This window comes from Syngnathoides biaculeatus, chromosome 9, assembly GCF_019802595.1.
Source record: "Syngnathoides biaculeatus isolate LvHL_M chromosome 9, ASM1980259v1, whole genome shotgun sequence".
NCBI lineage: Eukaryota > Metazoa > Chordata > Actinopteri > Syngnathiformes > Syngnathidae > Syngnathoides > Syngnathoides biaculeatus.
This window is the reverse complement of record NC_084648.1, coordinates 20,392,188-20,406,492: the sequence shown is the minus strand read 5'-3', so window position 1 is coordinate 20,406,492 and position 14,305 is coordinate 20,392,188. Positions and strand designations below refer to the sequence as shown.

The 14,305-nt window shown below is 42.6% G+C and overlaps 2 protein-coding genes across 3 annotated transcripts; one reads left to right on the top strand and one right to left on the bottom strand.

The window, feature by feature from the left end:
- Window positions 1-18: 18 nt before the first annotated feature.
- On the bottom strand, window positions 19-13,172 carry gtf2e2 (general transcription factor IIE, polypeptide 2, beta). 2 transcript variants are annotated; one of them, XM_061831185.1, is made up of 8 exons: window positions 12,936-13,172; window positions 10,920-11,122; window positions 3,888-3,970; window positions 3,308-3,415; window positions 3,031-3,213; window positions 2,863-2,956; window positions 2,456-2,571; window positions 19-815 (listed from the first exon to the last, which is right to left on the bottom strand). In XM_061831185.1, exons 2-8 carry the CDS (start codon window positions 11,077-11,079, stop codon window positions 690-692), a joined length of 870 nt encoding a protein of 289 aa, XP_061687169.1. In that variant the 5' UTR covers window positions 11,080-11,122; window positions 12,936-13,172; the 3' UTR covers window positions 19-689. The 2 variants fall into 2 exon arrangements, with proteins under 2 accessions (XP_061687169.1, XP_061687167.1); XM_061831183.1 differs by having other exon boundaries at window positions 10,920-11,088; window positions 12,936-13,170.
- smim18 (small integral membrane protein 18) lies at window positions 5,466-10,625 on the top strand. The gene is made up of 2 exons (XM_061829984.1): window positions 5,466-5,683; window positions 9,358-10,625. The coding sequence occupies exon 2, from the start codon at window positions 9,363-9,365 to the stop codon at window positions 9,708-9,710; it is 348 nt and encodes a 115-aa protein (XP_061685968.1). The 5' UTR covers window positions 5,466-5,683; window positions 9,358-9,362; the 3' UTR covers window positions 9,711-10,625.
- Window positions 13,173-14,305: the final 1,133 nt, after the last annotated feature.

The window sequence follows — 14,305 nt, the reverse complement described above, 5'->3', positions numbered from 1 at the left end:
TTTAAACACAAAATGTATAACGTGGCTAAATAGCCATTAGTGTTGCTGTGGTTACCTGGTATTTTCTTTTTTTTTTGTTTGTTTTTAATAGCTAAAGATAATTGAGCAGGTTTCCACATTTCACCTCCAGCCACAATAGCTTTAAGTGCGACACCTTACACTTTATATTTGACAAAATGTAGAATGCATAATTCCAGGCAATTTCAGAAGGTCTTAGAAACGTCAAATTTTTTGGAGTATTTTATTAAAAAGCAGGATGGAATTTCCCTGCAAAGTAAAACAATTAACTGTTGTTGACAAAGTTGATCCACGCTGGATGACACGTGATGCATGACAAAAAAGTCATTTAAACCCCCCACAAGGGTGGAGAATCATCAACATGGAACTGTCTCGATGCATTGCTGAAGTTAAAGTCCTCTACATACACGCTTTGGTGTTAAAAGTATAACAAAGCAAACTATTTACAAACATTTCAGCCCGGCTTGGTTCGCAAAGTGGTGTCGGCCCCTTCAATGACGGCTTCGTCTGAAAAAAGGCTCTTGAATATTCCCCCCCCCCCCCCCCCCCACCCCCCTCTTCAAACATCCTTCCGGCTCGATAGCTAAAAATGGATTCCGGCAAGTAGTCACGATTCACAAGGACCACAAGAGGAACAAAATAAGATAATACAGTATGTGAGCGGTCCGTGTTTAATTTGACTTTTTGACTGGCACTCCGTCCGCGTAGTCCTCCAGTACGCCTGCCAAGTGGTTGTTGTGCGTCTTGAAGTGTCTCTTTCGCTGACCGGCTTGCTTCTTCCTCTTTTGAACTGGTAACTGCAAGGAGCGTGCAAGCAGTCAGTGCACCCTTGGCAGCGTCGTATACCGCGCAACAAATGTTTGCCGTTTATTCATGTGCAACCAAACACGAGAGGCAATCGAAGCTTCGGCGGAGCGGAGCTTGGCCGCCTCTTTGGAGGCAGATGGACCGACGGGAATCCATCTTTCCCGACATCAGGCCGACTATATTGTGGCCCTCGAAAAACAATGGGGCCGATCGGCATCTTTTCGTGTTGGCTCCACATACTTTTGTAATTACTGTGTTGTGCACTGGCAAATGGGCAAATTTGGAAATTCAGCCTCTTTTCCAATTCTGAATTGGTGACGGGAATAACTTGAGTTGTAAGAATTTGTTACTGATGTGCATTACTTTTTCCCAGGAACATGTAATCTATTTTAATATGGTACAATTCTCAAACAGGAAAGAATATAAGCATCAATTGTACATTATGGCATGGGGAAAAAAAAAGTCCTTCCCAACTCAGACTCAATCCAACCCAATAAAATGCCTTTCATTGGGACGCGCTTCTACGAAATAAAGGACGATTAGGCCAAAACGGATGAAGACTGTGCCATAAAACTAAAACAAATGCATTTATTTTCTGTCCCCCAATGTTTTGTCTTTAACAAACGTAAATGTATGGCACGACTGCCCGACCGGGCAAAAGGGAATTTTCACAAAAACATCGTAATTCCGCATTTATTAAAAAACGATTGTGTCCGAGTTGATAAGTTTTTATAATTCACGGCCGACATCGCGTGAAACGACTTGACAACCGCATCTTAACATACGAGTTTTCTGATTCGCTGGAGCTCGACTGAACGAGCCAACGAGCTGCCGCCTTCTACGGCGTAATGGCCGCCTCGTGATTTGGTCAAGAATAGTTGAACATTGAAACACAATAGAGGAAAGTCTGTGGCAAGAAAGTCTGAGGTAGTTGGTATACTTTTTTTTTTTGATACAAACGAGAAGCGCTGTCATCGATAATAATATTTTGATATGATACAATTAGTCATTAGTACATATTGTGATGAAACTGCGATCCACAAAGAGGAAAACCGGCTGACATATCCGCTCAGTATTGTAAACAAATGCGCGCGTTTGAAATTACACACTGATTGGCAATTCATAGTTCCTATGAAGTTGTGCTGATGAAGATGACCTGCTAGATTTCCTCATCAATAAAAATATTTAGCATTTTGATCACTCGTCATTTGCTAAAAGTCATTATTTAGTCATTTTATTTGTTATTGTGCCAACGTTTTGACATGTTTTTTTTTTTTTTTTTTTAAATTCACTAGACATTTGTTAAGTCATTTAGTATTAAAACAATGTATTGTGCCAAACCCTTACCATGTTTTTTTAAAATTTTGATTTATGTTTTTATTTATTTTTTTGTCACACGGATGCAATAAACGATAACAAAACCTAGACTATATTTTATATGATGTAAGGATGATCAACGTTTGCTATCGAAGGATGTAATGTTTGTTGAAAGCTATGGCAAGTGGGCTTTCGGACGGGGCAAGTGAGATTCACGTTCACCAGCCGCAGTAGCTGCAAAAGTTAATGTCGAGCCCTGCGCGCCTCCTCGATATTTGGAGACGGAGCTGAACAGAAGCCACCAGATACTGACCACTTTCTTCGGGCCTGACTCTTGCATGGAGGTGATGCCTTGCTTTTTCAGGTACTCTTCAATCTTTTCCTCATCCATGGAATCCACCGGCACGCTCCTCCACAGTTTCTGAAATTCTACCACGAGGGATGTAAAAGCAACAATTTACATGATAGAATTGAAGGACAATTTCAAACCATTTATACATCCAGGACAACGACAAATTGTTTAGCTTTATACTTGGAAAAAAATAAATAGTACATGCCAACATTTTTGGTCAGGATGCATTCCATGACAGTCAAATGGTGACAAAGATTGGGAAGAATTTTATTATCGGTTCAGAAAAAAAATAATCCCAACGTTTACAAGGAGCAAAAAGGGTTTTATAAACAGGTACTGCGTTCAATGAAGAGAAAATGATGACTGACCTTCATCCACCAGAAACTGGCAGTGTTTATCATTGTAGAACAGAATCTTCTTCTTATCTGGTCTGGTCACAAATGTGATCTGATCCCCCAAAGCCTGAAAAGACCCGTTTGAGGACTGGATTCTCCATATTAGGACGTAAAGATGTCATTTGAGGTTGGACGAGTTACCTTGATGGCCCTTGCCGAGTTGGGCAGCCCCTCCTCCACTTCTTCCAGTAGCACGCCCCCCAGGCCCAGTTGGTCATGTTTGTCCAGCAGCCTCAATAAAGCTTTTTTGTCCTTCAGGTTGTACTTGGGTTTGAAGCCGTAGGTGCCGTCCCGGACATCAATTTTTGGATTGCTGACCAAAGCCTGCGGGGAGGAGAGAACGCCCGGCGGCCGAGCGTTTTCACTTGCAGCGTTTAGCGATGAATGACTATAATTTGGATAATTGGTGCGCACAGACCTCAGTCATCAGCCACTGCTTTTGTTTCATGCTGATGTCAAGAAGTTTGGTCTCATCCAAAATTTCCTCGAGTGTCAGAAAGTGCGTGTCGCCATTTTGATGTCTTGTCTGTGAAACCAGAACATACGAGGAAATAAATGATGCACTCAGGTGAGTACAAAAATGGATATACTTGTCCCCTACTGCAGTTTCTAAAAATACTGTATACTGTCATTTAAGCACTTCTAAGACTGACCAAAGTGCTGACAGATTAACACATAAAATACTCATATTGTGGGGCAATTTGTCAAATTGAGTGAGGTTATGGGGTGCTCCCGGAGAGAAAATAGCATTATCAACCAGCTGTTCATATCTCGAGAGAAAGACAAAATATCATGAAAATCAAACTTTTATGTCATGGGTGCCAAACAAGAGACATTTTCCACAAGGACGAAAATACATAATCAGGAAATGCCATCATGACCATTTAAACAAACTCAATCACGGCAGAGCAAAATTACAGTATTTGAATAACTAAACCTGTTGTTGCCTTGAGCGTATAAAAGAAAAAGAGATCAGCGTCAAAGTATTTCCACCTTACCTTCATGTAATTGACTATCTTTGCAAGACAACCAAACTTGTAGCCGGAGCTGGTCTTGATGTTAAAACTGCCGTTGCTAGACTCTGTAGCAAAAAGACGAGAAAAATTACGGTGGGATTACATTTCATAAATCGTACAGTCATCGCAGCAAAAATTGAAATAAAATGACCACCGCAATTCTCGGCCTACAGAGCGCATCTGGTTATAAGCCTCATCCAGTACATTTGTAAAGGAAATACCATTTGGTACATACTTAACCCGCAGCCGCGTAAAAGCCGCAAGACGGTACACACAGTTTAACGCGAGCACTGCCGCGTTAACGCTAATGCTACGCCGCCGCGCTAAAGGGGCCAGTTTAAAAAAATATATACTGGTAAAAAAAAAAAAAAAATCATCGCTGAGACAGGCAGTAACACGCTAGCGCACTGCTAACAGGGGCGGTAAAAAAACCAAACATACCGAAATCACTGAGATGCGGCAGTAACATGGCAGGAACACGCTAGCGCGGCGCTAACAGGGCCGGTTAAAAGAAAACATAACAGTAAAAATCACTGAGACGAAGCAGCAATACACTAGCACAGCACTAACAAGGACCGGTTTAAAAAAAAAAAAAAAAATCATACCTAAATCACTGAGACGCGGCAGTAACACACTGGCGTGATGCAAATGTTAGTGCGGTGTTAATAGGGCCAGTTAAAAGAAAAGATACTGGTAAAAGTCACTTCCTCGGCACATATATTCCACCGGTCTCACATTTTCCGCTCGAGTGCCCCCTTGCGGCCGTTGGAAAAATTGCACAAATTAGTCGCATCACCGCGTAAACCGGAGGGTTGAAAGTGTGTGAAAAAAGTCGCGACTAATAGGCCGGAAATTACGTAAACAGTAGTGATAACGCCAAAACAAAAACAAGTGACAACTAGTGGCTCAAACATGAATTGAGAACGCTTGATGAAACAATACCAAATGTACTTAAAATCTCACAAGGGTTAGGGGATGAGTTCAAGTATGTGGGGAAAAGCATATCAGTTCTGGAATAGATATTTGTATGACTTGAATTTTTAACTGAAGCCCAGTGATGAGTTATAAAAGACTACCGGGAACTAAAAATGAAAGTGGGGGAAAAAAAACAGTTCATTTGAATTATTACTGAATTACATAGTATGAAGAGGCATCATCACATATTTTGAGAATGGTACAGATTTTAGGATTGAGTAATCCAAGTCCATGGAATTTAAATAAAACTGAGTTATTATTTGACTGCAACCATCAGAAACAGAGCTAATTGGCTGTCTCAGGAATAGATTGTGAGATAAATTTACAATGCACTCAATATTCATTCATCCCGTGCGCATCTTGAGAGTTCCTTGTAAGCGGTCGGCAAAAGCACGAGATTGCAGCCTCCTCGACTGGTCCCTCTTCTGTGCGGCTAGTCCAATGAGACAAGTCCAGCCCACGGAGGCGGCAGAGAGGGTCCAATCAGAGCGGAGACACGCACTGATCCGGGAATGATTAACGGGGCGGGCGGGAGCGGCTGCGACCGTCAAGCCGCTGAGTGGGCAGGCCGCTGAAATTGTGACAGGCCCGCCGACAAAGCCGGGGGAAAAGAGCCAATGACCGAGAGGAGAGCTTTTTCAGCCGTGAGGCTCTGCAAGGAGTGGCGGCCCGGCGGTGCACCAGAGCGCTGAGGAGGAGGGAACGCGGAGGCTGGCAAGCGGCGGAGGAGAGGAAAAAGGTGGGGCAGCGAAAGGAAGCCAGAGCATCTGCCGACTCGCGTCTTCCCAAGACCGGACGAGCAGGTGGGTTTCCATTTCTCCCTTTTTCTTTTGTCTTTTGGGAATGAATGCGACGGGAATGCCAGGCACGCAGGCTGTTCTCAAACTGGGCGGGAGTCATATCTCATGTTTATGTCGCTAAGATGGATGTGGAATGTGGAATAAATACGGCGCCAAACCATCATAGAAGCTCCTGAGCCAGCCATTATGACCTTCAGGCCAAGATGGAACATGCACACTATCAAATAAACATGAAGCCGTCTGCTCAGCCTCTGCTCGGCTACCAAGCATTAGCGTGCGCTCGTGTGTGAGAAGACGTGCAAAGTGAAGCTGACTGACTAATCAATGAAGGAGTGAGCGAGGCCCATCTGTGAGGAGACGAGTGAATGGAGGCCATTAACGGAGCAGTCCTACACAACAACCGACGGGTTTGTCTCCAGAGATCTGGGCCTGGGGCTCCTTGCGGAGGCCGAGGGTGGGGCTCACTCAGGGTCTTAAGGGATGATGCAAAGTAACGCCGCAATTTAAAAAGGTTTGCCTGGGAAAGCGTTGAAGGTTTGAATATCAGAACTAAAGAAGAAACAAATTTGCTTCAGTCGGCTTCCGTAGGGACAACTTTCGGCCCATCAGAAATGGAGCTACACAAAGCATTCTTGTCTTACTTCCCGAATGTAAAAGGTACAATAGTTACTCACTTCCTCAGATACTGTAAACCTTTTTTAACAAAGATTTCGATCCAGTTGTGATTAACATGATATGTCAAATTTAATTGTATAGAGTAGACCAGACATTGGGGTACACCAAATGGTTTGGCTTGGCTTGCACTTGACAATCGCGAGAACGCAGCCAGCGTATTTGTCGCCGTCCACTCTTCTTGGGCCCAAGCGTCTGGCCTTTTGACCCAAGTGTGGTTCTACCATGTTACCATTTCAGGTGATGTGCAATCCGCATGTACTCATCATCACGTAAAGCACGTGTTTCAACCACAAAGCACCCTGTCCAACCCCCGCCCCCCCCTACAGTCTCACTTCAGCAAACTGGGTCAGTGGTAGTATCCGACTTACAAAGGTCTGAGACTGTGTGTGTGTGTGTGTGTCATGTGTGCGTGTCTGTCTGGGTGTGTCTATTTATGAGGATGCTGGCATGCTACACCCTAACGATTTTGAACAATAACAGCAAAAAGAATCAGCGGTCTGTATCTGTACATACTATATTTATTTCTCCCCCCCCCCCTTTTTTTTTTTTTTTTAAACAATCTGTGAATGATACTGGGAATTTTGCTTGTAGGCGTTAAATGTGCAGCTTCTGTCTGTTGCTTGGGACAAAGTTTCATTGTATTTTATTTGTATCCATCCATCTTCCAACAATTATCCTGTGCAGGGTCACGAATGCAACGGAAGATGCAGGCTGGCTCTTCGTGCGCAAACTGACACTGCGGTTTCCATGTTATCAAAATATTTGAACTAGCGATAGGCACAATGCTTCAATGTATGACATTTCATGTTCGGAATAAGTTGGTCGGGGAGAAATAAAATGAAAATAATCAGAGTAAATTTTGTGTTTACTTGCTATAGTGCAGTGGAGATAGCCTGAAGAACATGATTTGCCATACTAAACAAATCATAATTGCACATCCACTGCAGGAGATGGCATCGCTAATCTTGTTGCTGCCGGAGTACTTGCCTGATGGCGTCGTACTATAGTAGTAATGTAGTAGTAGTATTGCAATAGTACGAGCGGTTAAAACCTTGGAATTTTTTTTTTTTTAAATGGGGATTAAAAAAAACAAGTTATATTCAGTATTCTATATGGCTATTTAAATCAGGCAAAAATGTTTACAGTTTAAACAGGTTATTCATTCTTTTTTTTTATTTCAGGAAAATTGATTCACTTTTTCTGCTACGGCATAAATTAAATTAGCATAAATCGATATATATATATATGTATATATTTTGTATATATTTTGTTCTTAATTAAAATTTTATAAGGCTTACATTCTACTTTACATACAATGTTATATTGAAGAGTACTCGGGGGAGGGGGGGTCACAATTTATTTTCTTTTTCCTGCAGGGGTCTTAGAAAACAGCTGGGAAGCAATTTTATCATGTAATGCATGTAAACTATTCACAGTCAACACAAATGTTTGTATTAAAAAATGTAAAAAAATCTGCAAAAAAAAAAAAAAAAACCTTTGCACATTTGTTTAATTTATTGTCAATGTATTCATTTCAAAACAAATTTTAAATGGTACAAATGTATTGCTTAAAGGTTTAAACAATTTGCACAGTGAGTTGGCTAAAGTAATGAAAAATGGCCCCGGGTACTTTGAATGTTATTAGTAATGCTTGCACTGACTAAAATATTACTTTTACAAATATTTACCTCCAGGTTGTCTGCCGGGCTCACTGTATGAGTAAACTCTGCCCGTGGGTAGGACGTAGAAGTCCACTGGGGCCGAGGAGTGGGGGGGGTGGGTTCTATCCTCACAGTTTGCGCAGCTCAGTTTTCGAACGTCATTTCTTAAATGCTTGAATATATTGTTTCCCACAATAATTTACCTCGGTTTTACAGACTGCCGTTATATGATTTTCAGCCTGAAAAATAAAAGCCATTCCTCTTCTTCACCGCCCTCCTTCTGTGCTGCTTGTATATGTGCCAGTTTCTGGCCGGGTCAGGCTGGCAGAGCCTACTCAATTATTCACCAATGAGTCCCGTGACGGGCGCCGGATCAACACAACAAAAAAGGGCCAGGCCGAGCAAAATGTCCCCCCTACGTACTGTGACAGCCAAGAGCTGCGCTGAAGGTGTAGGCATCGAGGAATTACAGACGCATTCAGCTAAGCCACCTCGTCGATAAAACAGCAACAGTGCACAAAGGTGACAAAAAAATAAAAAAATAAAATAAAGAACTCAAGTATAGCTCGCATGACACCCGTATCGATCAATATCAATACGGACATGGCTATCAATTCATTAAGTGGCCACCGGACATTTTCAGACAATAATATCCCAAAAGTGCTTTTTCGGTTTTCGGGCAAAAGAGTCGTTGCAGAAACAGGACGTTGTAAAGACGCAGGCAAAAACCAAAGCCCGACACACTCTTGTCCAGATAAAGTTCAGAGGCGCCGCCAATGACTGAGTGGCACGCGGCTTTGACGGTCCATCAAAATTGTGCGTCTTAATTAGGGCCGGGCTAGAAGAAAACTATAAAGAATACTCTGACAATTTTAGGCCTCAGTGTCTTGCCCAAGAAGCTTTGGATGGACAGCATACAGACAGAGCCTGAATTCAAACTGCCAACCCTTTAGTCAGGGGCACACTCGCTCTACCGATTCAGCTCCATCCGCCCTGCCCAGCTTTCCCAATTTTTTTCATTTTAATTATTGTGAATGACTAGTACTATCGATATTGGGATTTATTTATTGTTTCTTCTATTGTGAATCACTACTACTAGTATCAATCGCTAGGATCGAGGAAGCAGCCCAGGCCCCGTTGAAACTGTCTCCACAATGCAACGCAACCGAATGATCATCACCATCCACATTGTGGATGGATGTCATGAAATTCAGAACTCTCAAAATCTAATTAAACAACAACGAGTAATCTATTGATCAATTCTTCATTTTCGCCACACCCAGTCAAGGACACGTAACGAAGTAGTAACTTTCTCCCCCTCCTTATGTTATTCCCGACCAGGAATCATGGCCAACACCACCACCACGACAGACACCGACAGTCTGCTGCGGCACTCCGAGGCCGTTCCCCTCTCTCACGTTTCCCTGCAGCCGCAGGAAGTCTACCCTTTCCACGATGGCTGGAACGTGGCCTGCTTCATCATCCTGCTGCTGTTCATCCTCACCGTGGTGTCTCTGGCCGCCTTGGCCGTGCTCTACGAGGTCCTGGACTGTGGCTGCTGCGCCAAGGAAAAAACGCAGCAGCAGCAGCAGCAGCACCAACAAGAACTGGAGGAGGAGGAGGGGTCAGGCAACTGCAGCAAGCTGATGACCAGCATTTGCAATGAACCCGAATTGCACACGGAGGTGGTGTAAAAGCGCCACAGAGAAGACCAGAGCAGGAACGGAACGCTAACCCCTTTCGGGACTACACCTTCAAAAACGGATAAAACAGTTGCCGTTGCTCAGGAAACAGGCAAGATGAACGAACTGCACAACAAAAACAAAGACCAGTTCCTTTCACACATTTACATCCCACTAAAGCTTGACCCTGAAATCCCCAAGTCTGGAAAGTACCCTACGAGGACGCTAGTAAATTAGCATTGATCATTTTACTTTGAAAGTCGCAGGATGCATGTCTGAAAACACGAAAATCTTGCAACTTATCACAAAGTGCAGATACAGTAATCATCCACGATATGACACGGTCCCACTATATTGCAGATTTCTTTTTGAACAGTATTTTGGTGTTATCCTTTGCGCTTCAGATATCTCACTCGGCCTGCCACGATCAACTTTTTACGATACATTTTCCCAAAAACTATCACGACAAACACTAGTATTGTTTGTATTAATGCCATTTAAAGACCACAACAATTCAAGTACGTCCTTTTTAAGGACAATTATCTTTCAGTTTTAAAGAACATTGAGGATTGGCATGGTATTGAACAATAAATAAATAAAAATAAATGAAATTAGGTTCTCCTCGCACAAATTACAGTTAAACAGAGGTACAAAGGTACAAAGTTATTAATCATCCAAACACCCAAACATATCTGAAAGCCAGCCAAATTTGAATTTAAAAAAACATGTATGTACTTGAAAGTATTTGGGCTTGTGCACTGTTTTGCCATATATTTTAATCCTTTTTTTTTTTTTTTAAAATTCATTGTGTGTATTTTGTCGTGTTATGTACTTTGCCATTTGTGGTGTCTCTTGACTTCTGAAAATTATTTTGTCTCGAGATTTTTCCTGGTTCAATAAAGGATCAATAAAAATGTAAAATAACCCCCCCCCCCACCACCACCACCACCATCAAGCTGCTGCACTGTGATGTGTCAAGCAAATTATGCTGAAAATGAGTTTGCTGGAGTCAACTATTTGTGTTGCCAACGTGTGTCGCTGCGGTTAGGGTTGGTAAACCGTCAACTTGCCCGTTTGTGTGGGACACGGACACACACACAAATACAGTGGCTAACGCATGGAATAACTGATAATTAATAAAGTTTAAAACAAATGTACTTGATGTACATCTCTTACAAGAAAGGCGGACACTCAGTCGGAAAGTTCTGAAGATTCACTCACCAGCATTCTGTTTGGACCCCGATGAGGCCTCCTTTTCTATTCTGGCCTTCTTCTTCTTGTGCGATCCAGAGTCTGACGGAGTTGGTCTCTTCTCTACAACCGGCGTGGACAAAGCTCTCTTCTTGAAGAGCTCCCTCTCCCTCAGTAGGGCGGGATCCATCCTGACCGCCTGTCCCAATATCGGAATGGAACTAAGTGAGAAGCTTTCATATTCATTCATAGATCCCAAAAAAAAAAAAAAAAAAAACAGAATTTTGGTCAATTTAAAGTTCAATTCACCTGACTGACATGCATCATTTTTGAAAGAAAATATAAATTAAAGTGACATCATTTGAAGACGCCTGATACGGACTGAGACAAGGAAACTGGTGAGCTTTTCTGGCCATTTCTTTGGTTTTAGTCCCGTACTATTTACAAAACGACAGTTCATCGATCCATCTACTTTCACTTCGCCTCAAGCAAGGAAGACCTCACTTTCCAGCTCTTCCAGCGGGATAAGGAGGTGTTCCCAGGCCAGGCCATCCGAGAGAAGGTCTTTCCATCATGTCCTAGTTCTTCCCTGGGGGTCATCCGAGTGGGACGTTCCCAGAACACGTCATCCAGGAGAAATCCTAATCAGATGCCCAGTGAATCAGTGAATTTATGGAAAATATTCCCAGGGGATAGGATGCAGGTCACAACGAGAAAGGGGCCCAAGAAAGAGTCCTGGGGGACACCAGAAGAAATGGCAGACAGATACATCTCATCTGGCGCGTCTGGAAGCGGAGGAGCTGAGCTGCGGCTCGACTCGGAACCGCGCTCGGATCCGGAGCTCCTCACACTATCTTCCCCCCTCAACTGAGAGCACTCTTCACCACCCCCTCGAAGGAAACCAAAAAGGGTAGGCACACTGAGGACAGACCCTTCCACCCCCCCAATGTGAAGGCTGAGGGAGGCTATCCTCTAATCTACAGGCACCAAGTCGGGGATCAATAAGAATAACCACACCTGCTGGGCAGCTGCCTGTGCTCGGTAAACAAACAAAAACAAAAAAAATATGTGCACAGAACTGACGATTATCTACGTTTTACGAGGGGGGCATGGTGGACAACTGGTTAGAGTGTCTACCCCACAGTTCTGAGGACTGGGGTTCAGATCTCGGCCCAGTCTGTGTGCCGTTTGCATGTTCTCCCAGTGCCCGCGTGAGTTTCCTCTGAGCACACCGGTTTCCTCCTATGTCCCAAAAACATGCATGTCAGGTTAATTGAAGATGAAATTGCTCATAGGTGCGACCGTGAGTGAGGTTGTTTGTTTATATGTGCCCTGCGACTGGCTGGCGACCAATTCACGGTGTCACCCGCCTCCTGCTCAAAAATAACTATGATAGGCTCCAGCACGCCTACGACCTTTGTGAGCAATCAACTTTAGAATATTCCGCTGTATATTTTATACACATTTTATATCTATTCCAAGACGGTACATTCACAAGACCAGATACAAAAAGAAAGTTACTGTACAGAATATTTTAGATATTATATTTAAGATGTGCACTACAACACTCGAACTACTACCAGAAAACACGACGGTGAGCACACTTAGCACCACAATATGACAACTTTTCCATCATTTATTGTTACGTGAAGGTGATAGCCTATCATGTGCCATTCTTGACATTGGAAGTTGGAACACGGGGGCATGCAAACAAGAGGTACATTATTATAAACATCAAATGAATGAACAATAATAAAAATAAAATTAGCTCAGCCAAGACACTAATCTAAGGAGACAAAACATTTGACTTCAATATCTGAGCGAAATAAGACAAACTGAGGTCTATTCAGACATTAGCTCGTTCGAAGCTAGCAGCTTGGGTGTTAAATTTGCGCATATTACTGCAGATGACCATTTAACCAACTCATTTTTATAAGGGACCGGCAAACGAAAAGTAGACGTGGTGTAAGTGACCCACATTCGCTTGTCTGTCACTTTTTGTATTGTTGTTGTCTCAGCTTAGTGTTAGCAAACTCGTCATCTTACCAGCCAGAAAAGTGCGATTGCTCTCCGGGGTTCAGTCCGACAGGACGACCGTGAACGTCGTCCTTTTGAACTCAAACAATGTTGACGCTTCGCCTTTCTTCCACGCAGAAATCTTTGTTAGACCTTATTGAACAAGTTCATAACCGCGATCAATCGTTGGCGTTTGCGTGGCTTCAGTTTCTTGTGCTATTTCTTCTTCGGGTGTGCCCCAATAGCGACCGCTTAACAAGTTTTGAGAACTTTACTGCCTCCCACTGGTCATGCGTGTGAATCGCAGTATTTACGTCTCATTCTTTTGTGCTCGAATGACAGTACACATATTTTAGTGTGGGGTTTTTTTGTGTGTGTGTGTTGTGTTTGGTTGGTTTCCATCTGCTATCTTGAACCATTAATATCAACTGATTTTTTCCGTGCTAATGAAATCTTTTTTTTTTTTTTTTTTTTAATTCAGTTTGAGTAGGGGATGAACAAAGACACCCCCTCTTAAATCCTGTGCAGCGTTATAAATTTTTGCTGGGCAGTGAAATCATTTTACTCGTCATTTGGAATCCAAATAATTCATTTTAGGCTAAAATAATGAAGTATAATATGTTGACACGACAAAATAAGCCTTTGTTTTTAAAGGATATACAGACATAAAGTTGTTTTAAATACTAACATGAGAGTCTTGTGCAGTTAGTGCAATTAGTGTGAACATTAAAAAAAAAAGTAGTTTTTTTTGGGCGGGGCAGTGTGTGAAACTGTAAAAATATGAATATGTGGGTAAGTTTCATCCCGGCCGTATTAGATATCAAGTACCAAGGTGTTGTGTTATAAAAGAACTTTGACCAATTTTCAACACTTTCCACCATGAACACAAAATAAAATAGTTGCACAAATTGTAGGTTGTATCTTTTCGAGAGGATACGTGAAAATAACACGAAAATAGACTTGTATGTGACTATTATTACTATTATTATTATTATTATGATAAAACCTATGACCCCCCTCCCCCGCCCTCCCAATACATTTAAAGCCTTTGAGTTACATTTTACTGAATGAAAAGTACTTAATAAATAAAGTTAGCTTTGATTTTGATCATCAATGCTTTGGCAAAACACTAAACTGTAGCAGTACAATTTAATATTTTTTTTAGACCACTGTTTTAACATAAAGACGCGTACGTGTGCTTCCAGTCACTGACGGTGTAGTGGTACGCACACCTGCCTTTGGTGCGGGCAGCGTGGGATCGATTCCCGCTCGGTGATGTTGTCGATATCTGCCCTGTGACCGACCGGCGATAAGTTCAGGGTGTAGTCCGCCTATCGCCCGAAGCTTGCTGGGATAGGCTCCAGCTTTCCTGCAACTCTTGTGAGGATAAGCGGCTTGGA

Bases quoted from the DNA above. Each gene is read 5' to 3' on its own strand.
- smim18 (XM_061829984.1), top strand. From the start codon at position 9,363: ATGGCCAACACCACCACCACGACAGACACCGACAGTCTGCTGCGGCAC.
- gtf2e2 (XM_061831185.1), bottom strand. From the start codon at position 11,079: ATGGATCCCGCCCTACTGAGGGAGAGGGAGCTCTTCAAGAAGAGAGCT. The intron at 3,416-3,887 runs GTAAGGTGGAAA...CTGGTTTCACAG, and splicing joins AGATAGTCAATTACATGAAG to ACAAGACATCAAAATGGCGA. The intron at 3,214-3,307 runs GTCTGTGCGCAC...TCCTCCCCGCAG, and splicing joins AGCAGTGGCTGATGACTGAG to GCTTTGGTCAGCAATCCAAA.